Source organism: Excalfactoria chinensis, chromosome 8 (genome assembly GCF_039878825.1).
Source record: "Excalfactoria chinensis isolate bCotChi1 chromosome 8, bCotChi1.hap2, whole genome shotgun sequence".
In the NCBI taxonomy this organism is placed as follows: Eukaryota; Metazoa; Chordata; class Aves; order Galliformes; family Phasianidae; genus Excalfactoria; species Excalfactoria chinensis.
In genome coordinates this window covers 19,729,217-19,756,020 of record NC_092832.1, presented here as the reverse complement: position 1 = coordinate 19,756,020, position 26,804 = coordinate 19,729,217, and the positions used below count along the sequence as shown (strand labels likewise).

At 45.9% G+C, this 26,804-nt stretch overlaps 3 protein-coding genes across 3 annotated transcripts in view; 2 read left to right on the top strand and 1 right to left on the bottom strand.

Moving 5' to 3' along the window:
* Positions 1-13,391, top strand: part of GPBP1L1 (GC-rich promoter binding protein 1 like 1) — a 32,056-nt gene extending 18,665 nt beyond the window's left edge. The window contains exons 6-12 of the mRNA XM_072343410.1: positions 1,522-1,594; positions 2,079-2,272; positions 6,085-6,225; positions 9,689-9,847; positions 10,574-10,698; positions 11,574-11,676; positions 11,891-13,391. Coding sequence (XP_072199511.1) covers positions 1,522-1,594; positions 2,079-2,272; positions 6,085-6,225; positions 9,689-9,847; positions 10,574-10,698; positions 11,574-11,676; positions 11,891-12,037 — 942 coding nt within the window. The 3' untranslated portion in view covers positions 12,038-13,391. The remainder of the gene's footprint in view (positions 1-1,521; positions 1,595-2,078; positions 2,273-6,084; positions 6,226-9,688; positions 9,848-10,573; positions 10,699-11,573; positions 11,677-11,890) is intronic.
* Positions 13,392-13,599: 208 nt separating this feature from the next.
* CCDC17 (coiled-coil domain containing 17) lies at positions 13,600-16,201 on the top strand. The gene is made up of 9 exons (XM_072343510.1): positions 13,600-13,873; positions 14,079-14,244; positions 14,385-14,570; positions 14,673-14,787; positions 14,857-14,959; positions 15,034-15,093; positions 15,164-15,438; positions 15,517-15,680; positions 15,865-16,201. Exons 2-9 carry the CDS (start codon positions 14,086-14,088, stop codon positions 15,979-15,981), a joined length of 1,179 nt encoding a protein of 392 aa, XP_072199611.1. The 5' UTR covers positions 13,600-13,873; positions 14,079-14,085; the 3' UTR covers positions 15,982-16,201.
* A 358-nt stretch (positions 16,202-16,559) lies between these two features.
* Positions 16,560-26,700, bottom strand: NASP (nuclear autoantigenic sperm protein). The gene is made up of 15 exons (XM_072342986.1): positions 26,539-26,700; positions 25,879-25,929; positions 25,654-25,764; positions 25,079-25,159; positions 24,462-24,559; positions 22,905-23,762; positions 21,057-21,139; positions 20,245-20,321; positions 20,049-20,122; positions 19,313-19,501; positions 18,915-19,081; positions 18,483-18,536; positions 18,316-18,387; positions 17,223-17,354; positions 16,560-16,723 (listed from the first exon to the last, which is right to left on the bottom strand). The coding sequence occupies exons 1-15, from the start codon at positions 26,592-26,594 to the stop codon at positions 16,670-16,672; spliced, it is 2,157 nt and encodes a 718-aa protein (XP_072199087.1). The 5' UTR covers positions 26,595-26,700; the 3' UTR covers positions 16,560-16,669.
* Positions 26,701-26,804: the final 104 nt, after the last annotated feature.

Genomic DNA, 26,804 nt, shown 5'->3' with positions numbered 1-26,804 from the left:
CATCTTGAACCTTTTGCTTCCTTCTTCATTTTTTATTTTTGTGAGGCTCTTTATATCCGAAATTCTCATGGCAGTTCGATGTTACTGCGTCTATTTGGAAGTTTAGAAGTTGGAGTGAAATAATGAATGTCGTGCAGATGCTTCAGGACAAAATGTGGTGTCTCAGCTTAAATTGCTGCAAGAGCCAGTTAACTTTAAACTGCTGGGTTTTTCACTGGAGTGCCTAGGGAGTGATTGCACGCTCTTGTTCAGCTGCTTCTGCTGTAGGAGTGGTAGCCTGCACCAGAGCTCAGTTAACACCTGGAGATCAACGATGAAGCTTACCTGTAGATTTCTGTTAATCTGATTTCTCAAGCATGCCATGAGCTGGTTCTTTAGACTGTCAAAAGCCTCTTGAAATGTAGAAAGTTATTGTAATGATTGCAACTGCACTGTTGTAGTCAATCTAAATCTTTCTCTTCATTCTCTGCAGTACCTTGATAAGTGTCTTCCTCCAATCACATGGCTGTTTTTTCTGTAAATTTTTTTCCTTTTTTTTTTTTTTCTCTCTGAAGAAGGTAATACCTTGTGCCTACTGTCTAGTAGCAAGCTGCTGAAAAACTCTCCTATAGCCTTTGCTGTAGTGGTGAAACTAAGGTAGACTGTGGTTAAGTATGTAGCCTTTAGGCCTGCATGACTGACAGAGTGGGAATGCTTCCCTGTAAAACAGGCTGTTGTTCTGAGTTCTGTGGTGTGAGCTCAACTGCTATAAAGCTGACCTGTAACTAAAAAGTGAAGCACTAAAGCAGGAATTTGTAGGGTCTGAGGAAAGAATTTGTGCTGTGGTGAAGCATTTGTTCCTAATTCTTACAGAACAGAAATGCCTACTACTTTAGGAGCTCATTATTGGAGACTTATTCTTTAGCTGTAGAAACTAACATGAAGAATTCATTAAAAAGAGGAAAAAGATGGCTTTTTTTTTGTTATTTACTGAACTTATTTGGTAAAGGGGAAGAGGAATAGGTAATCAGGAGCACTTGTCATTGAATGCTTGGATTTTCTGTACTCTTCTTTGAGCTTGGACATGTCCTTAGGTGTTCCACTAAGTTCTGATACTGAATCAAAGGTAAGTCTGCAGAGAACAGAGGGCCTGAATGCAACTTTGCTTTGAAAAGTTGATTCTGAAGCTCCATGTGAATAGTTTAGCTTTTCTGTGTATGAATATATAGATTTTTTTTCATTCTTTTTTTATTAGGATCCTAATATTGCCAGGCTGATGATTAAATGCCTGAATCTTTTATGTGTAGTAGAATGCTGAAGAGCCTCTCCTCAATTTTCTAACAGCTCTGTTGGAAATAGTGCAAAAGCAAATGAGAATATGAGCTTCTTAGGTGTCTTCTGACAGAGCATTCTTCTTCTAACTCGGGTGCTGTTCAGAGAAACAGACTGATCTCATAGAAGGATGTTATAGTAATACAAAATCGTTATTTGTTACGTGCAATATAATGAATATACTCTGTTGCATCTTTTGTTTATTTACAGCCATCTTTGAATCCAGAGGCTGGAAGACACAACAACCAGAACAAACCTTTAGGGACACCTTCCGGAGTATGGGGTGGGTAAAGTTATTTACATTGCTGTCTGGAAGGCTGACATCAAAGCAGAAAGTGATAAATATTATGAACTATATAAATTATTCTACTCTTGAAAATGTGTTTGGCCCAAGAAGTTCTCATTGCTTGCTTCACATAAGTGCTGCATCTCTTAAGGTGCAGGGTGCACAAAATATTTTGTAATGAGTTAACAGCTGATCCTTGGTTGCTCAAAAAAGTATTAATCTGTTCTGATCTCTGTTTTATAGCAGAACGTTGTTAGCTGGCATCACTGTTGGTTTTTCACTTCTGAGTGAAGGGAGCTGTTGTGGTTAACTGAAAAAAGATTGGATTTTAACATCTTTGTCTAATATATTTTCTCAGAACTGAAACGGAAGAATATCAGATGTAATGTCTAAGGTTTAAAGGGGAGAAACTGGAGCGTTATGTTAAGCCTGTTAGGAAACAGAACGTTTGTATTTCAAATTCTTCGTTACATTTTTACAGAAAACCCCCCTAGTGCCAAGCAACCTACCAAGATGCTGGTCATCAAAAAGGTTTCAAAAGAGGATCCTGCTGCTGCCTTCTCAGCTGCATTTACATCACCTGTTTCTCACCTGGCAAATGGTAACAAAGCCACCACCATTGTCCCAAGTGTCTACAAAAATCTGGTTCCTAAACCTGCAGCTCCTCCTTCCAAGGTATGAGGTTTTCCAGCCAAGTCAGTGAACTGTAGATCAATGGAAAAGTCTCCCCCTGGACATGGGAATTATGTCTAATAAATAAGAGTTAGAATGCAGTAGTTTCTGAGATACAGGCCTTTACAGTAGAGACCTTTATACCATGGTAGTTCTTCCCTGTTAAAATGTTGTTTGGTCTTTTCCATATAGAGAAATAACCTTTGTTCTGATTATACTGATGTTTGAGTACGTGTGTATTCTGATATGTTACATAAATTGGACAGAATAAGGAATGATGGAGAAGAGGAATGTGTACTAAAGATGCGTTTGAATTGTTCACACCTTAAATAATCCTTGCTAGGTTACAGTATTTTCAATTTTAGGCCTTCGAGAAAATTTGGATGAGTAATTGGTATTGTGCTTGAATTTCACTGAAAAAGAGCGGGTTAAAAAAGTGAGACATTGTTTGTTCCTCAGTTCTAGATTTAATTTGCCCATTTTCTTCAGGGAATTTGCACGTTCGGATGCTCTAGAAATTTTGTAGGATTGATAGTGCAAGTATTTAAGAAGTTAAGGAAAATTATTAGTTCTTTAAAAAACAACGTGCAGATACTCGCGTTCTAAATTGTGTTGTGTTAATTGCTAATGCTGGCTGCCGCATTGCTGCTGGTCCTCCGTGATTGGCATAGAAAGTCTTACACTTCAAAAAGGAAAGTTTAAGAACTTTTTCTATGAGGAAGCAAGTCCAGAATTTCTTACCCTTTCATAACTTGTTCTTAATTCAGATCAAATTCTGCCAAATTGAGGAGGAATCCTAATAGTTAAAATGATTGTGAAATAAGGTAATCCAAACCTTTATTCCTTTACATGGAATAAATTGGCCTAACATAAAGAGTTATCAGTAGAAGAGTTTTCTGTTCACTGAATCAACCCATTACGTATTTCAGTCCATATCCATACTTGTTCCGAATAGCTAAATTAGATGGAGTTGTAGTACAGTGAGTCTAATGAGGCTGTCACTTGCCCTTGTACGGCTTGGTTGATAAACGTATCTATACAGCCTTACCAGTTTTTAGTCTGGATGTTTGAAGTGGTGTTTGAAACAGAAAGCCAAAGGTATTGTTTGTCCAAACCAGCGGACTGTGTCTTTGATTGCTTCAAAGCAAAGAGTACCTTAATGAAAAGGAGCACATACAGCTTTTCTAACTTAACTGTTGTTATTTTTGTGTGAAAAGATAATCGTGAGGTTTGAAAACTAGCACTGGTACCAGCAGTAGAGCTTAAGAGATTGAAATGTACTTCTGAAAGCTGTATAAAGGTCTGCTGTGCTGCTACATGTTTACCCATGGCCTTGAAATTGTGGAAGTCAAACATAAATATTTTCATAGCTGTTAGTTCTTGCTGTGTTGTTGCTGTTGCATTTTGTTTTCATTACTTCTAAAACCCTTTGCAGAAGTTTTCCTGTTAATTCATTGTAGAAGAGCTGCTCTTGAAACTTTTCCAAACTGTTCTCTGAAATTACCCTTTAAATTTTAATTTTTTATTGAAACAAACAAACAAAACCATACAGCAATCTGTGCCCACGGTTGGAACAAAGCCTCTAATTTTCATAGATAATGTCAGGAGTATGATCAGGCTTTTGGAGACAGTCTTGGGACTGTGGTGTGAAAGTTGAACTAATGCTAAAAATGCAGGGTTTGTTTTTGGGGGGGATTTTGAGTTCTGCCATCTTCCTCACTTGTGTTCTAGCTTATACAGCTATATGTAATTCAGAGTTATGGCCGTATGTTACAGTAGCTGCCTCACTTTCCTTTTGGTGAAGGATATTCTGTTCAGAGCAAATACTAGGTGTGGATTACACCTGGATTCATACCATAGATAAGACAAAGCTGATAACACGTTACAAGCTATTGGGCTGGTGGAGCAGGTATTGCCTCGTGATGTGTGGCAGCTCCCAGGAGATCACAGTCGTGTTAATTGTGATATAAATTGTGTTCTCCAGTCGTGAAGTGTGCATGCATTGACACAGTGCTGAGGCTGTAGAGGGAGTATGATACTGCTCACTGGTGGGGATTTCAACAGCTAGGAATTGTGTGCTGTCTCAGCAACAGCTTGTGTGTTAGTGAATGACAACCACTGATAGAGCTAAAGGTGGAGATCTGCTTGTCCGTAGGTAGAAAGCCTGTGTGTGTGATGCCTTCTTCTAAAGGTAGAGACAGAAGCTGTGGTAGACTACATTATTCTGAAGGCTCCTGAAGGTTGTGTGGAAGTTGTAGTGCATAAAGCACTAGAGGAGTCAGAATGCTCCTTTTGACAAAGTCAGCAGTACTGGAAAGCTGTCAGAGGCAAACTGGCTGAAATATGCTTGTTATTTGTACCAGAGGAGGTGAACACGGTGGCAGTGGTGAAAGCACATTTTTCCTTTAGTTGTGGCAGAATTGTTCACAGGTGAGCAGTGAGTGAAGGGCACAATATGCAGGTGATTCCTTTTGATGCTCAGCTGTAGCTGTTGCCCTTGAATCCAGCAGTCTCTCTAAGAAAGTAGCAGTGATCAGTGTTTGAATTTGTGTAAGCTGCCACTTTGTGGAAGGTGGGAGAATAACAATTAGCAGCCCAGAGCCAGATACCTGAACGAGTGCATCCATGTGAATATGCAGAGGGAAGCTTCTTGTTAAATTAATTCCCCACTCCTAAGAAACTTACTACAGGCAATATTGCAGAGACCAGGGTCTTTTCTGGGTTTCAAATAGATGTTTGGAATCTAGTATGAGTGCTGAATTATTTATTCAGCACTGTGGACTACTTCTAAAGTTGGTGTGGAAGGCTATTAATGAGAATGGAGTGATGGTCTCCTCTGGTGATGCGTTTATTTTAAATGGAATAAAATAGCCCAACGGAGAGAGAGATCATAGTGAAATTATGGCTTCTGCTTTCATTGCTCATGGATAGAAGATCTATTTAATGTCAGATACAACTTAATCACACCATGTATGAATTATTTTGCTATCAAGTTGGCTTCAGAAACATAATGGTTCAAAGGAACCATTAAGCCTTAATGCTTTGACAAATGTATTTTTAACACTGCCTGATACGAGTCCTTTGTTAGTGTCACTGTAATAAAAGCTGCCACTTCAGTGTTTGTCCTTGGCTGACAAGACAGGCCCAAGAAAAAAACTCCAAGTAACAAGTTCCAAGTTATCTTGAAGGCTTTGCTTTTCAGCCAGACTGCCATTGTACCTAAGGGACACTGCAGAGAGTATCCAGAGCAAAGCAGTAGGTGCTCGTCCACTTTATTAAACTGCCTACTTTCTATTACTTTTTTTGGCTAAATCAATGCAGTGATGGACACTTCCAGAGCCCTAGGGAATTTACATTCTCAGCTTGGACAGAAAGATTCCTTGAGGTGCTTCTTTCTTGCACAGGGGAAGTTCCTGTCAAGTGAGGCAGACTGTGGCAAACAGTGTTCCTATATGAAACATGGATTTAATTGGGATCTTTGTTTCCTATCTGCTGCAAGATGCACTGATTCTCTTGGTGGTGATTCCAGTTGATGAAGAGCAGCACTGGATTTTCTCCTTAGACTCCAACTGCATTTTCTTGTTAGAGGGTCATGCCTGTGAAGCAGAACTTGCTGTGACTTGGAGGAAACGGGAGATGGTAATGGGGAAGAATAATGTATTTAGAGGTGAACTTGCTGGGAATGTTCTTGGAGAGGGAGGAGAAAAAACCACACAACGGACTTTTTCTGCCAATGCAGTTTTTGCTTTACTGCTTGCAACCAACCCATTGTAGTGTCTTACCACTTCTTGTCTTTTGTGTTCTTTTCAACATAGCCAAGTCCATGGAAAGCCAACAGAAATGAACACAAGCCAGGCTCGCTTTCCTCCAGCCGTGACTCTGCCTTTACCAGTCCAGTGTCTGTAACCAAACCAGCGGTACTGGCAAGTGGCTCAGTCCTCACCTCTCCCAAAGAGGTAAGAAATTGGGTTTGGGTGTAAGAAGGGAACTTTATCACTGTCACCTACTATAGCTTCAACAAATAAGATCTTTTTTGCATGTGATACCTAGCTTTGTACCCCTGAAGGATGACTCACTTGTACATTCTTAGCGCATCTTTAGTGTATCTTTGATGCTCTCAAGTGGTCTGGTTGTAAAGCTGTTGCCATTAGCATTTACCCAAGCATACTAGAATTTCTTCCCAATTTAAAAATGAAAAACCTCATACTTAATAGCCTTGTGTTGTTAGACACGCATGGACTTACAGGACTGCAGATACCAAGAAAAGGTGTGCACTGAAAGATAAGCTGATTCCCGTTCTGTTCTACAGTACTTTATTGGAAAGGAAAGTGAAAGTGACTGCCTTGCTTCTTTTCTGTAGGAAAACAACAGCACAAGCAATGAGTTCTGAGGGGTTCAGCCTGTATATGTGTCTTCAGCTTCATGCCTGTTTTTAGTGTTGGTAGGAGGTAATCTGATGAGGCTAAAGCTGGCTTACTTCCATTTCTGGTCTGATGTGTGGAGAGAATCTCCAAACGTAAATTACTTAACACTTCACTGGTAACTGTGACTTGATGTGTTTTGGCCAGCATTCCTGCGGTTCACTTCATAGCTCGTACACAAAATGCTGTCCTGAATCTTGAAATTCAGTGAAGCTCTATAGAAAAATGGCATTGAATAACTTTTCCTCATCATGAACCAAAAGTTGGTGGTAAGATTTAAAAAGTATTAAAATCAATAATTGACTAAATCAGAACAATTGTAATTTGTGTGGTTTGCATTTCAGGTGTAATAGCTTATGGGGGGGGAGGTTGAAGGGCTTGTTTTTGGGTTTTTTTAGTTGTGCATTTGACTTTCTCCTTTACAAAACCTACTTTGTCATCTTTATGGTTCTCTGCTTTGTGGGTTTTACTTTGAAACAGCCTGTGCTTCTCTGCTTTACCTGCTACTGAGTATAAGAGCAGTCATTAAAAGCATTAGTTAAAAAGCCTGCATCTGTCACTTGGAGGAATAGATCTGGAGCTGCATCCCTTCTCCTTACCTTTTGTCTGTCCTTAGACTGAGTCCTTTGTACTACTGACAGTCTTCCTTTTTGTAAAACACAGTGGAGTACAGACACCTTTACAATATAAGTATGTAAGCCATATTGGCTTTAACCTCAAGGTAGATACCAATGGAACATGTGCTTTCTATCATACAGTAGCAACAACCCAATTAAGTAGTCTGGCTATGGTTTTCTTTCCCTCTAAGAAAGTTGTGGCTGAAACTTCAGTCAGCAAAGCTGTTGGATACTTTTCTGACAGGAGCATGGGGCAGCTGGGCTTTTTGTCAGAGACAGCAATGCTTCCCTTAATACTTCTGTTACCAGCATCAGTCTACTAAACAGAAAGTGCTTAAATTCCTCCCAGCTAAAGTTGAACACTTGCAATATGTTTTTTTCTGAATCTATTGGAGACTGACAGTATGGAAACACAGGGCCATGGCCAGCAAATAATACAGTAATCCCAGCTCTGTGGGACTACTACGATCTCTGCCTTTTTACTTCTGAGATAGGGATAAAGTCTTGTAAACAATGTCTTGTAAACTAAAAGATACTGGGTAGCGCTGGCACTGTGTCTTAGCCAGTCCAAGACAAATTCAGGATTCAGTCAGAAATGCTAAAATGGCATAGGATGACTTTTTTGTATGAGTAATTGCCTCTGCTCATTGGCTGATGTCCGAACAAGCCTGTCGTTATGCATTGTGCTCAGTTAGAGTATCTGAGAGATGCCTTGATATTTCATTCAAATGGCTAAACCTACCTTTAAAAAAGATGCAAAAGACCAACTACTTGTATTACTTTATGTAACAGTCTCTTCAAGTATTATAAAGCCCTCTAGAGAAAGTAATGAATGGAATGAGAACAGAAATGAATTTGTTCCCTTTCAGTAATCTTATTTCTTGCAGAAAGCTCAAGTGCTCCTAGCAGAGTACTCAGAATTACCCACAGATAGCTGGTTTTCATTCTCCTATGTTCACTGCTGCCTTCTGTCACTTGCAGTCGAACTAATTACTGTGTTGAGAGCTTTAAGTACTACAGTAGCTTCTTATCCTAACATTCAGTCATTTGTCTTTTACCATTGTAGGTCTGTTCAATACAGTGTTGAATAGGGCAAACTCTGAGAAGGCTACCTGAGAAAAGTGAGGCATTATGTTCAGCACACACTTCTCTCAAAAGCATCGTTGCACACCAGTGTTTTATGTGCAACAGGCATGAGAAATACAAGCAGCTGTTGCTGCCTGGTTATGTTTGCTAAATATTTTAGTTCCCTTGATCTTTGCTCAGAGCACCGGGTGGTATGATAACACTTCTTTATAAAGGAGATTTATTTTTGAGAGCCTGAATTTACAACCCTCCCACACTAGTTAAAGGAGGAAAGAAAAAAAGGAGGGGAGAAGCTACATGCTTTAGGAAATGGCACTGCTTTTTTAATTGAGAAAAAGGTAACAATCAAAGCAAGTAATAAAGAATGTCTCTGTGCATGAAATTCTAGTGTCAGGTATCCACACAAGTAGCTGAGTTCCTCACCTTAGAGTAGCCAGCCATGAAGACTGTATATGAGCAGAAGATTAGGATACTGGGATGGCCGATCAAAATGACAAAACATGAAATTGAAAGCTCAGCTCATCTTGGTTATCGCTGTTTTAATTGCACTGCCGTGGCTGGGACATTGCCAGTGTGTGAGCTGTTGTGCCTGGAGCAAAGATTGAAGGTAGTTAAGGAAGCAAAACATTGTGGAAGAGCACGTGAGATAACCTTGGGTTCAAGAATTCAGTTGAACGGATTTCCTACAGGTGAATGCCGTCCGTGCCTGGCCATGCACAGAACCATCTGGGCTCCCATGAGTGTTCATAGGCAGGAATCAGCAGCGTGCTCTCCAGGGGAGGAGGCAGAGACTGTGGCTGTTTAATGTCCAGTTGGTTAAAGATGTGCCACTCCCTGAAAAGAGTTTCCCAGCCCAAAGCTTAATTTCAGGGTAGGGGCAGCCAGGATGGCTTAATACACAAATGTGAACAGAGCCTAAGCTCCCTGATTTTATAATCTTTGTGGACTGAGTCCTACATGAAGCTCTCTGCCCACATTTTCTGTTGTAGTCTCCTGCATTACATGGGAGAGTTATGTTGCCAAGGAACAAAATAAATGTATTCTTGGCCGCATTGACACCTAGGGAAAGGAAAAAAAAGCAGAGTTGGTAGTGATAGGTGGGAGCATAATGTGCTGATAAGGGAAGAACTGGGTATACAACAGTAGTCACAGTTTGATGGACATCTGAGATTTCTTAAGGAGTTAAGAGCTAGTCCAGGAACTGATGAGCATTTAATAGTACAGATCCTGAAAAGGGTCCGATCTTTGCAAGAGTGTACCCTTTAAAGTTTCCTTATTCTGCCTTCTTTGTCTAGAGTCCTTCCAGCACCACCCCTCCTATCGAGATCTGCTCTTCACGCTTGACAAAGCTGATGCGTCGCACCACCGATAAAAAGAGCGAATTCCTGAAGGCACTGAAAGATGATAGGAATGGGGAGATAACAGAGAGCAGAGAATGTGACAAGCTGGATGATGTAAGATCACTGTCCTTACTGATCACTGTTTTTAAGGAGTTGGGCACTGAAAAAAGCTGCATATGTAATTCAGGCTGTGGGCGTGGAAATGAATGACTTCCCTTGGTCTGACATACATGCCAGCAGAGGTAGCGAGCAGCACTGTGATGAAAGGAGATGCATAACGTGATGAAATGCTAAAGGATAAGTAATAAATGAGGTGGAAGGGAAGGTGTGACAGATGATGAAGGTAATCTGGGTCTTTGTAAGAGTTCTCTAAGGGATGGAACAATACTGTCTTTGATTGCAAACTTGATGTCAGACTACATTCACAGGAAAGCTGAATTCAGTGCTTGTAAAAGTGTGTAGCATAGAGGCTTAAGCCTCAGGCTTGGACCAGAATCCTAAATGTGAAAGTCTGTGTCTTACTATGTAAGTAAACAGCATCCTTAAGAGTGGAGTTTTTATGGTTTTCTTATGCTGTGGAGGCACTGATGATGGCTTTGCAATGCCAGCACTTACTCCCCTGACATCAAAGTGCAGTCCACCAAAGTGCCATCCATATCGTATTGTATTGTCTTGTCACAGCTAGGTGGAAGCTGCTTTCAGGTCACTGTCAGTCCAGGCCCTGTTGAAAGCCTTGACTCAAAAGATCTTGGGTTACTCCCAAGAGCAGAAGCTTGAACTTGGAAGTGTGATATCATATCATATCACCTCTTTGCACACTTTGCTTTTATTTTTCTTTAGATGGAGAGCAACAGCACACCAGAACCAAAGGAAAACTGGGAAGAGAATTGCCATCAAAATGGCCTTTCTCTCCCTTTGCCAGAGGAGGGGGAAAACCTCTCTCATTCATTGGAAGCAGAACACAGGTAAGGCAGAAGCCAAGTAAGGTGTCTGGAGTAAAAGAGGGCGAGTCCTCGGACTGTGCAAGAAGGAAACTTTCTGGGAAGTACACAAAGCTGAAGTGGAGGTGTGGGTTCCATTTCTGTTTGCTGGAGTGGGTGGTGGAGTCTTCAAGTAAAACAAACACTGATGACAGCTGAGCCAAGACTTTGCCAAGGTCTGTAATTAAATTCCTGCACTTCCCTGGTGCCACATCCTTGTGTGTTAATGCTGCCTGGAGATTTACCTGCCCACATGGTGAGGCAACACAAACCTAGTGTTGTTCAATGAATTCATTACTGCGTATCGCATCCTGAAGGTGGTGATCTGGGTTATGAATCAGATATTGCATGCTCATACATACTGGTTTCGCTCTGTCTACCCTTGGAATACTCTTGTGCTGCTTTAAGTTCTGTAAAGGTAGCAGAGAGTTAAGAAAATTCTTACTTTAGATCTCGGTTTGTATCTTCCTTCAGTGAGTAAGTGGCCTGTGGGCATCTGCTGTAAGCGGATGGTAACTTTTAGAAGCTCCTGAGCTGAGGTGCTGGATTGTCTCACATCAGTGTCCTTGGGTAGAATTTCAGAACTGCTTGGTTGCTTTTTTTTCCTTCTGCCAGACCAGTCATTTACCCACCGTATGGAAATGCTGATGATTAAATATTTGTAGAAGACATTGAGTAAGAAAAATATTGGGTAATCACTAAACATTAAGTGGTCTGTAATGCAAGAGATTCCCTGTTGAATTCAAAGTAATTTAGTATAAAACCTTGTGCTTCGTGGACAGACTGTTCTCACCTTTGCCTTTGTTCCATTGCTTTAATCCCTGTGCCCTTTTTTTTTTGTGTCTATGTGTGTGAATCAGGTTATTGAAAGAAATGGGATGGCAGGAATATCCTGAAAATGATGAGAATTACCTTCCCCTCACAGAGGATGAGCTCAAAGAGTTCCAAATTAAATCAGAGCAGGTATGTTTGTAACTCTTGCCATTTGTGCAATGCCCAGGGTGTTCTAGAAGACTTAGAGCAGAAACGAAACTGGATCGTAGTTGATGACCCTCTGTTATCCATAGGAGAGCACACGTACATACACAAGTGAGCACAGGACCGGTGCCCACAGGTGATTAGTGACAGTTACTCTCCGTACTTGTGCTTATTTTAAAACATACTTTCGTTCCCACAGCGAAGAAGAAACGGATTTGGGAAGAACGGATTTCTTCAGGGCCGCAGCTCCAGCCTGTTGTTCCACTGGAGAAGCACTTTTAAGACAAAGATTGAGGACTCGGAAACAGAAACTAGTAGCAGCGAGACTTCAGATGACGATGCCTGAGAGCGGGCACAAGAAAATTAAAATAAATAAAACCAACCCAATAAACTCAGTTCATAGTTCAACACGTGTTTGGGGTTGTATAAACTAAACAGAGTTTATTCTGTCTCCAGTCTGTTCAGTTTTTTTCTTCTGTTGATACTTCATGCACAAGGGAAATAATTGTATCCCAAAGAAGAGAGAAATTGGCTTCTTTAGCTTTTTCTTTTGGTTTTGCCCTAACGCTTAATAGAAGTTTGTGCAGCTAGCAAATTTTTGACAGGAATCCCTTGTGGGGCAGTGCACAAGTTCAGTCTGGTAAGCAGGATACGAGTGGCTGACTGATCTTTGCAACAGCAAGCTTCTAACAGCGCCGCTGCATTACACAATGCCGTGCGGTAACGATGTGCTAAAACAATCATTGTCAATGACAAAAAAAAAAATGGCTATTGAAGTTCTAATTATGTTAAATTAATGCTAATAATAACATGAATTTTTTTTTATTTTATTTTATTTTTTTTGTTTTTTTGGTGTTTTTTTTTTGGCGGCTCGGGGAGCTTCATCACTTAACCAGGCGTTTGTGGTTTTCTTCTTTTTTTTTGGGTACAGCTGTAAAATATTTGGATATAGGAATTGTTTGTGTTCTTCTTCTTGCAGCCTTGATATTCAGGGTGGATTGTAAAATAGAAATTTTTTGTGAGATTTCAAAGATTAAGATTATTTTGATAACATTATTTACAGATTTAAAAGAGAAAAAAAAAAAAGTGACTATCACATTGAGTCTGTATGAGGGGGAAAAACTACTGCATCAAAAATAACTAACTTGGAATAAATATTTTGCATCAGTTTGCCAATTCTAATTGTCTTTCTTATGTAAAGAAAAGCTTTCCTCTCAAGGGATGTGCAACGCTGGGGTGTTCGAACAGCGCTGGGGATAAAGAGCTGCTTCTCCCACTGTGCTTTTTCCACTTGGCAAACATTGCTGTAGTGCTGGGACTGCAGGAGCTGAACTCTTCCTTTGCAAAGGGAGAAGGGAGAGAACAGCGGAGAGATGACAGCCACTGTTTGTTGGTTTGGTTGGTGTTTATTTTTTTGGTTTTGTTTTGTTTTTTGTTTGTTTGTTTTTTTTAAAGAAATTAAATAATCGGAATTATCTTCCACTCAAGCAGTTTGCTTTTATTTTCCGCTTCATACGAAATAGTGGAGCTCGGCCGGTCGGTGTCACTGCCTGTTCCTGGTGCAATGCTGCTGTCTGTGTTCACAACGTGGCAAGGGAATGTCTGAATCCAAAGCTGTTTTCATTGAAATCTTTTTTAAAGAAAGAAAAAAAAAAAAATCATGAAAACATTTCTATTAGATTAAAAAGGATTTTACAAACAACTCAGGTGTGGCCTAAGCTATTTCAGTGTCCGTTCAGCTGCTCGCACAGCCGTGGGGCGGAAAGCAGGTGGTGTTTGTGTGCGGCGGGGGGTCGGGGCAGCGCTTGTGCCTCAGAGCCGCAGCTGGGCGTTGCAGGGCAGCACGGCTTGGTTACGAACTGGGTGAGTTTGGAAGTCCCTCGGCCGCACGGCCGTGCTGACAGCCGATCCCGAGCAGCTGTTTGTGGCAGCACCGGGCGGCTGTGGGGATCCTGTGTGAAAACGGGCCGTCCTTCAGCTCTGCACCTGCCTGGGCCGGGCCGAGCGCTGTGAGAACAGGTGAAACCAACGAGGCGTTCCCGCCCCACAGAGCCCCTACCTGAAATGGCGGGCGGGCAGCGCGGGGCGGAACGCGGCCTCCGCCGGCTGCCCCGGCCCGGGGACACCGGGAAGAGACGCGGGCGGGACTGCAGGAGCGCTGCGGGGGAGCGGAGCTGTGGAGGTGAGCGCCGGGAAGGCCGGGAGGCGGCCCACGGAGCGGAGCGCGGCGGGACGGGCCGTGCGGCTGGGGCGGAGCGGGGCTCGGCGTGTCCGGCGCCTATAGCAACAGCGGCCTCAAACACCGCCGGAGCGTCCCGGAGCGGGTCGGCGCGGAGGAGGGAGGGCCGCGGAGCCGGGCCGGGCTGACGGGCACGGGTGTTCTGTAGGAACCCGATGGCGGTTGCCGGAGCCTTCGCCTGTCCCCGCTGCCGCATGGCCTTCGGCTCCCGGGCGCTGCTAAGGGCGCACCGCGAGCGGCTCTGCCTCGGGGCCCCGGCGGGCGGCGAGCCTGGGGAGGAGCCGGGAAGAGCAGGGGGACGGCGGGACCGCTCGGTAATGCGGGGCTGGGACGTGTCCGCGGGCCGAGGACGTGGGCGTCCCAGCAGCCAGAGCTCCTCCGGAGAGCAGCCGTGCTGCCTGTCCGCGTGGTGTTGGGCGATTTCCTGCCCTCCCATCCCGTTTGCCTCTTCAAGGTCACGGTGTCCCAGCACGAGGATCAGCCCAAGCGACACCATCTGCTCCTGCTCTCCGAGCTCCCTCGGTCCTCTCAGGGACGTGAGGGCCCGGGGCGAGTCCGTGGGGCACCGCTGGGTGACATCCTCACACCCCGTGAGCGGGCGCTGCTCCGTGCCCCTGCTGTCAGCCGGCCAGCTGAGCAGGTGAGACCAGCCCAGCAGCCCCAATCACCTGTAGCGTAGTGCGGGGTCACTCCCGGCCCTGTGGGCTCAGCCCCTACTGCCATGGCTGCCGCTGTGCCCCAGGGAGAGCCCAACCCACCGCGGGGGGACCCACGAGCACCGGAGCTGCTGGAGGCTCATCAGCGCCACGTGGCTGAAATCCGAGCCAGGACCCAACAGCTAGAGCAGCAGAGAGAGGGTAGGCACCAGCACAGGGTGCGGGGATTAGGGTTGTGGTTCTGGAGTGACCCAGCTGCGCATCCCACAGAGCTGTGCCGGCGCCTGGCATTGCTGTGCAACAAGCGTCTGTCACCAGAAATGAACCGAGTCACGGAGGTGCTGTCAGGCAGAGCTGGACACCAGCACCAAGGGTGAGCCCTACTGCGTGCTGCTCAGAAAGGGGCCCTTTGCCCACTGGACCCCAGTTTGCCCATATCCTCCCCAGGGCTGCCGTCTACCTCGACACCCTCCTGCCACCCTCCGGGCCGCTGGCAGCTGAGGCCAGGTGAGAATTGAGGGCAGATGGGAGCCCAGCAGAGCCTCAGCCACCAGGGCTCATGCCGGCATCATGGCAGGGCACTGCGGCTCTCATACCTGCGTGCTGGTGGCCACGATGAGGCCACCCTGGCACAGCTGTTAGACCTCCAGCTGGAGGCCACGGCACTGGAGAGAAGTGCTGCGCAGATGAGTAAGCACCAGCCCCAGCACAGAGCCCAGAGACAGGACCCCATTGCTGCTGAGGCAGCACGGGGCCTGGATGCGGCACTGATGGCTGTGGAGATGGAGAACCAGCGGCTTGAGGATGAGCTCCTGGCACTGAAGGTCCGGAGGGAGATGCGAGCTGATGTCGGTGGGTGACTGGGAAATGGAGCAACCCCCATTTGTCTGTGAGGTGGCAGCCGAGTGTGTCCGAGCTGTTGTTTCCCAGGATCGCTGGCAGCCCAGCAGCATGCAGAGGAGCTGGCTCAGCTGCAGGCAAAGATGGAGATTCTGCTGCGACGCCAAGCAGAGGGGATGGGGCCGCGTCTGCCCCCTGCCGTCCTCCCACCGCCCGTGGCCCCTCCGTTCTCCCCCCCAGCCTTCGCTCTAGCGGTGAGTCCGGTCCCAGGGTTGCAGGGGTACCTCTCACCTTGAGGGGCGTTCTAGGGTATTGACTTAGTACTTGCTCCCTGTCTGCAGCGGGACGCATTCCCTCTGTAAGTGCCAAACTGCAAGTGCGATTTACTTTGTGCTCCCGGGGCTCACTCCCATAAAAGCTGCCTCTTTCTTTCCCCAGGAGCCACTGAGGCCAACTCTGGGGACAGGAAGCCCCACAGCCTCCAGCCACGCATTTGTGCCCTCTAGCCTCCCTAGCATTCCCTTGGGAGCCCTGGATGACCCCCCTCCTACTTAGGAGGCACCAGCTCAGCACAAAGTCTTGAGGTGAGGGCCATGATGAGCTGTGCCCTTTTCCCTGCTGCTCATTCCATTAGACGCTTTTCAAGGTACATTTAGGAAAAGCTTGACAGGAAGCTTTAAGGCTCAAACTAGGGAGCAGCAAAATCTATGGCAAGATGTTCTCTATCATCATGGAGCCCATGTGATGGGTGTGTAATAAACGGCTTCTATTTGCAGCTCTTCAGCTCCCAGCTTTTTTCATTGTATGGACCAGCAAGTGCCTTGTTTGCAGTCACATCATGCAGAACAGAGCTGTACTATTGCTCTGAAGTCAGATGACACAGAACCAGCACCAACTTCACAGAATGCTCTTCAGCCATAGCAAGCCAGGAGTACAGGGAGGTAACACAGGGAACCGCAGCTGCCTGCAGGAGTCACATAAGTTCTGATTACACCACTGCAGCACAGGGGAGCAGGGAAGGTATCACACCACAGTAACTGGTCAGAGATGCTAACAGCCTTGCCTCACCTGCAGCAGGAGAGCAAAGGAGGAAGGTGCTGGAGAGAGAAACAGGGACAGAACAAGGAATATTTGCTTACAATCTTTATTGAAGTCATACAAAAGTTGCCAAAAAGTGAAAAAATACACTATATACAAAACCATTTTCCTTTGAAGGAGAGGAGTGTCCAAAGCTAAAGAATTATCATACTGTGCTTTCAACTGCGGCCCCTGGTTCTGCTTGTGGCCTTTTCTCTGTCTAGAAGAAAAGAGAAGCATTTGATTTTTATAACATCAAGCCCTGCACTACAGCACCAACTCATGCAGCAGTTTCTCTCATTTCAAGACATAACCATGCATGCTTCATTTATCTCCGGAGCCCAGAACTACTCTGAAACAGTAACAACTGTAGGCCAAATTAAGAACTTTAAACATCCTACAACAGAAATGCTCTGCAGAAGGGCTTTGTGCTGTTGTTCAACCCAACTCAACAGCCCAGCCTATATTTCTGTCCCCCCGCTTTGCTGCAGGGGGCCACAGCTGGAATCTCCCCATCTCACTCAGCATCAGACACTTCAATACAACATGCAGCCTGGCAGCTTGGGAGTATTCCCCATCTTGTGGGAAGCCTATGAAGGCCAACAGGTAATAACACCAGTACGTGAGCAACACACAAAACCATGCCTGAACAGAGGGGGAAGGAAAATAAATATATATATATAAATACATATGCACAGAGTCCTGACTCAGCTGCCCACCTCCTCTTCCATTTTTTCTGCAACCTCATTTCCACTGGGGGCAGCATCACCACCACCACCATTGACAGCCGGTTCTGCTTTAGATTTCTTAGCTTCATTGTCTCCCTGGTGGGTCTCCTCCTCTGGTTTCCTCTGAAGATAAAATTGTTTAGTCTTCACTAAGCACAAATAGCAGTTCCAAGTATTTTTAGAAGGTCAGCATCTAGATGTCATTGTACATTACTTATTTCAGCTCTACTTGCCAGGTTCAAGAACTTAAAAGTGTTAGGATTTAACCAAAGCTCTGAAGCACAAACATCTCAGTCAAAGTATAACCTGAAAGATTAGGCAACTGCCAGTAGCTACAGTGTTGAGTTACCCTTATAGTTTGGCAGGGGAATGAGTTACTGTTGAGCTAAGTAATAGCATCTAGGTGGATAGATGGTATTCACAGTCACCCATGTGAAGCAGATCAAGGCTGCTAACAAACTTGAACTCAAAGCAGCCAGCATAACACAGGGCAGGCTGCATCATAACAGATGTAATATAAAAACTAAGATTCCATACAGGATGATTTGCAATATGAGCAATTCTGGAGAAAACCAATACCTTTACAGGAACCTCATGTCCAATATCCCATTCTCTTAGTGAGAGACAGCTTAGCATGGCTACACACTAGAACTGGCTTTGCTGTTTTTCAAGTCCAATTCTCCATTTCCACTTGGAAAGAAGGGAACCCAACACAGCCTGGTTGTTTGTCTGTATTGTTATTTCTGAATATCTATAGGCTGCCCTGCTCTTCCTGCAGATTCTCAAGAGAGCAGGGCATTTGCTCGGGGAACAGCTCCCAGAAGGCAAACAAACCAGCCCTGCAGCTGCATCAGTGTGGGTCAGGCACGGTGCTGAACCATCACCAACACATCTGGAGGCTGGATGGTTCCCAGACTGATTACCTCCCAGTGGAAAGGAGTTTTAACACACTATTTCTGTTACTACTCTTAAGTGTTCTTCCAGGCATCACAGAAAAAGCTCTAAGCCAAGAAATCCAACAATAGTGGGCAAAACAACAGTACTCCGACAAACTGTTTATTCTATTAGTGAATGCTGGACTCACCTTTTTCCTGACCAGGTGAGAGATGTCTGTAACACACTGAGATGCTCCATCAGCTGCTTTTCTTACTGGAATCTATTAAGAAACAGACACTGACGTGTCAATAGCAGCAAGCCATAATCCTTAAAGCAGACATGAAGTTTCTCAACAACTTTCTCTGTCCAACTTACTGTGGAAACAGAACCGCTGCCTTCGCTTTGTGCAAAACCAGATGTAGTTCCAACCTAGAAAAGCAGAAGAAATAGTTAATGAGCACACCGTCATCTATTCACAAAAGGCCAATACACAGTTGAGGAAGTGGCAGAAAATCAAACTGTGTCTTACTGTGTTCTGCTTCTACACTTATGTATAGGAGAGACAGAAGAAAAGCTCATGTAATGATGTGACACTTGAGTCGCACATTTGACTTACTGCTCAGAAGCTTAACAAATTCAAGTTCAGATTGGAACAATTAATTTTAGTATACCCGCTATTAACCCTTAGATTTTAACTGCATAAGTTCACTTCCTGATCTACATGAAGTCTGAGCTTCTCCCATTACTGGTTTACTTCAAGCCTCACGAAGAACATTTGGGTCAAAGGAAAATGCAGGATGCACTAACCAGAGTTGCCTTCAATGCCAGCTCAGCTACCCTCGCACTCTTTTGAGACTCCTTTGAATCCTCTATTTTTTCTTTGATTTCAGGGAGAAGTCCCTTCAGTTCTTCAATCTCCTTCTCATCTTCAGGGGACCCGCTTTCCGCCTTCTTTATTCGTTCAGTAAGCATTGCTAGAATGACAAAGTTATCGTGGCAAAAAAAAGCCTCAAGGCAAAGTAGCTGCCTCATTGCAAACACCACAGAGGCAAGCACCCACCAACAGATGCTGTTTTGACAACTCTGATGTCAGTACAGGCTGTTAGCAAACATTTGCATTGCAAACTGGTCTTGGGGCAATTTAAAGTTAGTGTTGATCCATGGCAGCTATTGAGTTAGCGAGGCGATTTTAGTGATCTGCTCACCCATTCTCTTGTCAATGACTTCCACGGATTTACCAAACTGCAGAACTGCCTCATCAAACTGGCTGTTGTAGTGGTAGGCCAGTGCCAGCTGGTAGTGGCTTTCAGCCAGCAGGCGGTCATGAGCTTCCAGGTATTTCTGCTGCAGGGCCAGACAGGCTTGAAACTCCTCTATAGCTTGCACGTAGTTCTCTGTAGAAGCCAGCCATAAGGTCTTTACAAATAACACATTTTACATATTCCATCTTACGTAGTCTGAAAACAGAACTATTACTGAATACAGGTTGAGCTCAGTAACAGGATGTTTTCCTGTCATCAAGGGACAGCACTCACAGCCCAACACTGCTTCGAGTCCACTTCCCTTCCTCCTCTCAAGAGGGCTTTGCGTATTTACAACACTGTAATCTAAGGATGCTTTCCCAATTTCTGCAGCTAATCAAATCTCTATGAAACAACTCCATGCTCTGCTCTAACCTGATGGTACACCAGTTCTAACACAAAGCTTTCTTTTGCTGCTCTAGGGAAGCACAGTTCAGCCTTTTTAAGGAACTTCATTGGTTCCTCCATTAAGAAGTTTACCTTATGGCTGTACTGTTATAATTAAACAAACCTGGGCTGTTTTGTTTTTTAACCCCTCCCAAACCTTCTCAGCCTTGAATCACCTCTACTCATTTTCGAGTATGAAATAAAACACAAGACTTAACTTAGCAGTTCATACACAACAATTAGCACTACTTACCAGATTCAATGCTAACTTCTCCTAGCTTTAGATGAGCCTGAGCTGCATGAAGCTGAGCTTCTTTTGTTTCTTGCCTAAATCAAGGGGAACAAAAAGCTGTTTCCAAGTGTTTGAAATACACAGCATTATGCCTTCACCGCCTCCCAACTCAGGGAGCTTCTCTAGCAAGCATTCAAATCACAGCCTCAGGTTTTACCTCTTATAGATGACTTTGGCCAACTCCAGCATGTCCCAGGCCAGCTCAAGATTGCCAATTTCCTCCTCCTCACTTTCCTGTAAAGACCAGAAATGCATAAAATATGAAGCCATTTGGATACCTGTCACATTAAACAACCTTATGCCTTTAATCTGCGTTCCCAAAGAGTACATTTCAACCAAGCTGCTCAAAGTAAAAACACGTGTAAGAGTTAATTATATCAATTGAGACTTTGCGTGTTTGCATGAAGGTGTTTAAGAGGAACATAAGCTTACAGTGTTAGTTGATACAGCCTCCTCTCTCCTCCTGCCCCCAGAAATAACAGGACACTAAGCAGCAATATCATCCTAAAAGTGAGTTTTCCAGTGTAAACTGCTACATCAAGATAATTCCTTAGATTTAAGCAGTGCCACGATTGCCGCTGAATTCCCCATCTTTCTCACCACTCATGGGACTGGCTGCACTCAAACTAAGTAACCAGGCAGCAAAAACTGACAAAGAACTGTTACAATTAACTTCAGTGACAAACCAAGGCTGGACTCCCCTCCACCAGGCTGCCTCAATGACACACAGACCACAAGCACTTGTTTCAGTGCAGCCGAATAAGCACCAGTTTACAGACAAAAAAATCAAGTGACCCTACATGGCACTGATGCCTCTGTTTGGTAACATTGGTTTCACTGCACAGAACTAACTTCCTGTATAGGAATAAACAAAATACAAGTGTGCTTTCATAAGCTTAAAGATATTCATGTGACATTTAGACAGACCATGCATTCAATAGCACCAACATCAGAGCTCAGCAACCTCACCTTGTCTTCCACTGCCAATTCATTCTCCTTATCATCTTCAGCTTTATCATTTTCTTTATCTTCCTCTTCAGATTCTTCTGTTTCTGTGAGGAAAGCAAGATGAATGAGAACACTTGTTGTTACTGTGTCGCTTCACACGGAGCCAGGTGGAGTGTTTTACCCAGCCCTTATCCTTCCAGTGAGAGGTTAGAAGTGTGATTAAGAAGAGCACAGGTAAAATTACTCACAGCAGCAGCCATCTTGCTGAAAACATCAGGCACTGTAAACTAAGGTAGTTCCAGGCAACCTCAGTTTACATTTTAAAATGTAACTTCATAATGGCAGCATGGAAACTTACCTAGAATTGTTCCCACTAACACACTGTGAATCCCCACTGAACCCATGGAATCCCAAGCAGCCCTAGAGGTGCTGGTCAGTTGTTGGGTCTCCATGCTACAGATAACAAGCATTTTCAGCAAGATAACTACCAAGCTGCATATAGATAAGACTGATCCTGAATTTAAGTTCCTCACTTCAGATATTCACAACATTACCAATGAACCTGCTGTCATACGGCGCTATTTGACTTGTGATACTGTGGAAGTTTTGCATCATCTGCTCTACTGGTAGATTTTTGAGGTGTGCAGCTAAGGAATCTACTTTAAGAACTCCTAATTTCTGTGACTACAGCTGCAGGTCAACCAGCTCACCAGACTGTGACCACTGACTAATTCTAGGACAGCAGGAGCTTGTTATGGTGACTAGAAGACCCATGAGCTGCTCAGTTCAACAGCCAAGGAGTCACCAGCCAGAGAGCACCAAAATAATTAAGTACATGGACAGCCTGATCAAATGTAAAACAGAACAGCTGCTGTCAGTGCACCAGACTAGGACGTTCAAGGGTGTCCTCATAACAACAAGAGTCTGAGCAAAAGGAAGTAGCATGTACATAAGCAGTCCTTCATAGGATAAGGAAGAGTGGGTAACTGTACTCAGTTATGTTCAGTCACACTCTGGTCAGACACCTTCCTAGGCAGCTGCTTCATTACTGTGCTGAGCAGTACAAGTCCTTCCAGTATCCACAACTATTTGATGTGAAGAACTGCCTCTCCTCAACAAGGCTGTTCCTGTGCAGCTGAGCTAATGACAAACCAAGTTTCTATTAGTAAAATATTGATGAACTTGTCCAACAGAAATCCACGGCCTACTAAGGCCATGCACATACAGCTACAGCAAAGCATACAGGTTTTAGCAGGCGACTTTAACGTAACCTTGCAAACAGCCATAATGAAGCAGGGAAGCAGAATGGCAGAAAAAGCCAGGGAGCTCCAAAACTGCGCCGAACGGAAGCAGTAAGTCTGCGTTCAACAGCCAGATTCTCACTTTTGATTACTGCTAGGAAGACTCAAACAGAACGTCACTTCCTGCCCTCTGGAAAGCTTATTTTTCACTTTATTATATATTCAGCAGTTCTTATTTGTCTGCTCCACTGTTTTACAGTACGGTTATAACCAGAGGCAACTCATGGTTTAAGTTATTCGAAGGTTAGTGCGTTAAACCCAGATGCATGCAAGTGAACATCCATTCAGTATTCTCCACCAGCCTAGCCTTTACTTACGCATTTCACAGGGCTGTAAGTTTGCTTTAAAGATTTGCTTTGCAGTTAGTCAAGCATTAGTCTAAAGAAACTGAGACTATTCTCTATTTCTTGAAACTTTACAGAAGCCAGTTAGTCGGATATAAAATCCTTCTGGACCCCCTTTTTCCTCATTTTAAGGCAAACAGAAAATCCTGAATGGAACACTTTACCCACTGTTAGCCAAATCCAGCAAGTCAGCCACCCACAAGTACTTTTCTCCTCACTGTTACCTTCTCCCTCTTCCATCTGGTCATCTTTCTCTTCTTTTTCTACCTTAGCACCTTCACTCTCTTCCATTGGGTCATCTTTCTTTTCCTCTTTCTCTACCTTAGCAGCCACTTCAGTCTTTTCTCCTGTATCATTAGCTGGATCTTCACCCACGGCAGACGTTGGTTCTTTTGAGGAATCCAGCTCTTTGGGTTCATCTGGTTTCTGTTCAGGAGCTGTCTCCACTGACTCCTTCTCCTCCACCTTCTTTTCAGCTGCTTCTGCTTGTTCTTCTGCAGCTTCTTTCTGCTCTGCCACGGCTGCTGCCTGCCCTTCTGCTGTCCCTTCTTGTGCCATTGCCTTCTCCTCCTCTGCCTGCCCTTCTACAGACTCTCCTTTTTCCAAAGCTGTCTCAGTTTCTGTTGTTTCTGCTGTCTGCTCTCCTGCCCCTCCCTTCTTTTCAGCCGGTGCTTCTGCAGCTTCGTCCTCTTCCACAGCTGCCTTCAGCTCCTCATCCAACACTTCCTTTGTGCTGTTCCTCCCCTCAGTTGCCTCTGCTTCTTCGTGCTTTGTGTTCTGCTCTTTCTCCTCTGCCTTCTCTTCCACAGCTGCTGCTCCTGCATTCTTTTCCACAGCTGTCTGCTGGTCATGCTCTTCCGAATTTCCTTTCTCCACGGAAGTCTCTGTCTTCTCTTCAGACCCTTGAAGCTTTACCTCCATGTCTGTCACTGTTTCTTCTTTTGGCTTTTTTTCTGTAACATCTTCCATTTCAACATCCTCTCCTTTGATTTCCTTCTCAGTTAGCACTGGAGACTTCTTCACCTCTTCTTCCTCCCCCATGGCATTATATACCTGTTCTCTTAACTCCTCCCTTGCTTCTTCTACATGATTGAGGAAGCATAAACATTTCTTCGAGTTTAGTGATAAAGACATTAGCGGGCACTGATAACACCACCCTCCGACCCTCCAGTGTTGGTCTGTCATCAGGTTAGATGGCATTCCGTTCCTAAAAGCTCTTTTTTTTTCCAGAACAAAAGGAATCTGGATGCAACCAACGTAACTCAAACTAAGCAAACCCCTTCCCCAGATTGCATTATTGCAAGCAGCTGCTCAAGCAGTGTGCGGTTTGCGCGCTAGCGATTTTAGTCGCAGCTAAGCAAGAGATGCCAGTGTTTTAATGGTCTGGATTACAGGAATTCCTGCATTATCTCCAGCTGCCCAGTACAAAGCAAGTATCGCTCCTGGACTTTTTCAATCCTGACCTGTCCTGCTACACACACTGTACTGCCACAAGGTTACAAAGCAGTTCAAGTTGACCCTGAAGCTTAAGAAAGCAAGCTTGAATGCAGCGTTTTAGAGCACAGACATCTGGTGCCCTCTGACACATGCTTAAGCAATAAGTTCACTGCAGGAGTTTTCATCTTTAGGCAAGATAAGAACAACAAAATAGTCCATTTTGGCTACAGAAGTTCCAAGAGGATGATTCTGACTACCCAGGACACCAAAGCACCAACTCTGACCAGTTGGACAAAAACTTGTCTAACTTGTACCTCCATGACACAGCTGACAGCTTTACATACCATCAACAGCTGGCAATGCAGAATTATCTTCAGCTTTTTCTCCTTCCTCTTCAACCTGCACCCCTTCTAAGGCATTTCCCAGTACACCATTTTCCATTCTAAAAGAAGCAAGAGATCATTATCACTTGGCTCTCATAACTACATCGCTTTAATTGTGGAAGCTGCACCAGCACAGCACGTTCCACCCAGCATAACCATAGCTACCAAGGGACAAAGCCCTGCCGCCCCAGCCAGGCTCTGGGTACCCAAGTGTTATGTGCTTCACACACACAGCAGATACTTAGAAGGTGAAGCTATTTTACTAACGTTGCAGGTGTTGATACTTTTCTGGAGGAAAACATCATTTGTTTCCTGCTTCCTAGAAAAGCGCTGCTATTAAGAAACACTGCTTAAAAAGCAGAGAACAAACCAGTGTGTTATCAGATTCCAAAGCAGCGCGGCTGTTTTCTTCCAGAAGCATCATTCCTAACACCGTTTCTCATTCTCAGTTACCAAGCTTTAAACCAGTCACTTCAGGAAGGAGCAAACAGTCCCCGCTCAGCTACAAACCACCCCCCTGAAGGAAGCACACCGTGCACACAAGGACAGTGACTGTAAACAAGCAGCCATTAGCGTACCTTGCCAACTCCAGGAGCGATTTTCCATAATAAAAAAAAGCTTCTGCACACTCATCCGCTGTCTCACCGTACTTCTTACCCCTGAAAAAGTAACAAAGCGTTATTTGCCCGTGCTGCAATAGAGGATTTGGGACCTGAGCTTTACAGACAGAAGCTCCTGGGCAGGAAGCAGCAGTTTCACGGTTCACTCAGCACTGTGAAGGAGAGATGAAAGCCCTGCTCACTTGCACAGAGTTGGCTCTCAGAAGCACCCAGCAAAGCAAGTTAATTAAGAATCCAAGAAGTATCACCCTCAGAGACCGACCGATCCCAGCAAGCATTGAGCGAGTAACACGACCCCATTACTTCCATGTGAACGGACCACAGCAGAGCTGCGCAAGGAGAAGAAAAGCATCAGATTCCTGTTCCTCGTTCAAGGACTGCAGCACAAGACGGCACAGCACCGGGATGCTGTCCTGCACCGGAGCTCACTGCCCAACGCCGTGCTCAGCTCAGCACTGTGACCAGCTCAGCCTTCCGGTGCACACAGCATGCGGGTGTCAAGCAGGCCCTGCCGGGCACACCCAGCTACTTACAGCAAGCTGGCAGCTTCCTGGAAGGCGTTCACTGCGGCCGGGATGTTCCCCATGACCAGGTGCTTCTGTCCCAGCCCCAGCAGCTTCTTGGATTCCGCGTCCACGTCCATGCTGCAAAGAGGAACCAAACGCGGAGCCCTGAGCGCTCCGACGGGAACCGGCGGCGCCAGGCGGGCTGCCGGAGCTCGGCCGCTTCCGCGGGAGCCGCCCGGCGCGGGGCCTCACCTGTCCGTTCTGTCGGCGGACGTGGAGGGGGCGGCCAGGTCCTCTTCCATCCTGCGCGGGCAGAGCGAGCCGTGAGCGGGACGGGACGCGGCAGGGCCCGACCCCGGAGCGGCGCCGACGGGCGCGACAGGCCCGGAAGAAAAGCCGCCCGGTGACCAGCGGCCCGGCCGCCCCTCGCAGACAATGGGCGCTTCCCGCCTTCCCGTCGCCCCGCCCCCACCGTTGGCGCCAAACCCCACGGCGGCTCCTGACGGGCTGAGGGCGCCGCGCCACGTGACCGCGCCCTCCCACCGCCCTCCCCTCCGGCCCACCCCGCCCGGGCAGGTCGGGCGGCGTCGGCCGCCCCCAATAAAGATGGCAGCAGCCGCGCAGGGATCACGTGGTGGCTCCGCGCGAGCCGAGCGGGCCCAGCTGGTCCCGGCGAAGCGGCGCGGCAGGAGCCGGACGGACCCGGCACGGAGGAGGGCGGCGGGAAGAAGGCGGCGGGAAGAAGGCGGCACCGCCAGCACTGCCGGCCCCACGACCCTCCCCACCGCAGGAGAGCCGCCCGCCGCTCTCCCCGCGGTCGGCCGCACGGAGCCAAAGCGGCCCCTTCCCCCTTTTCCCCCTTTCCCCTCCCCGCCCGCCTCGACGCTCCTGGGCCTCCCCGCTCGGCCCTACCTCTCCCGGGCGGCCGACGCGGGCTCAACGCAGCGCGCGGCGGCCGAGGATTGCATGGAATGGGCGGTAGGAAAAGGGGCGGCGGTGCGGCACAGTGCAGCCCCCGGCCCCTCCGGCCGCCTATATACCCCCAGGACACGCCCCGGCCCGCCTGGCGGCGCGCGCACGCCGTACACAGACTACCGCTCCCGGCGTGCCGCGCGGCCGCACTCTGCGGGGCTGTCAGGGCGGCGCCGCGCGGGGGCTGCCGGGAACTGTAGTCTCAG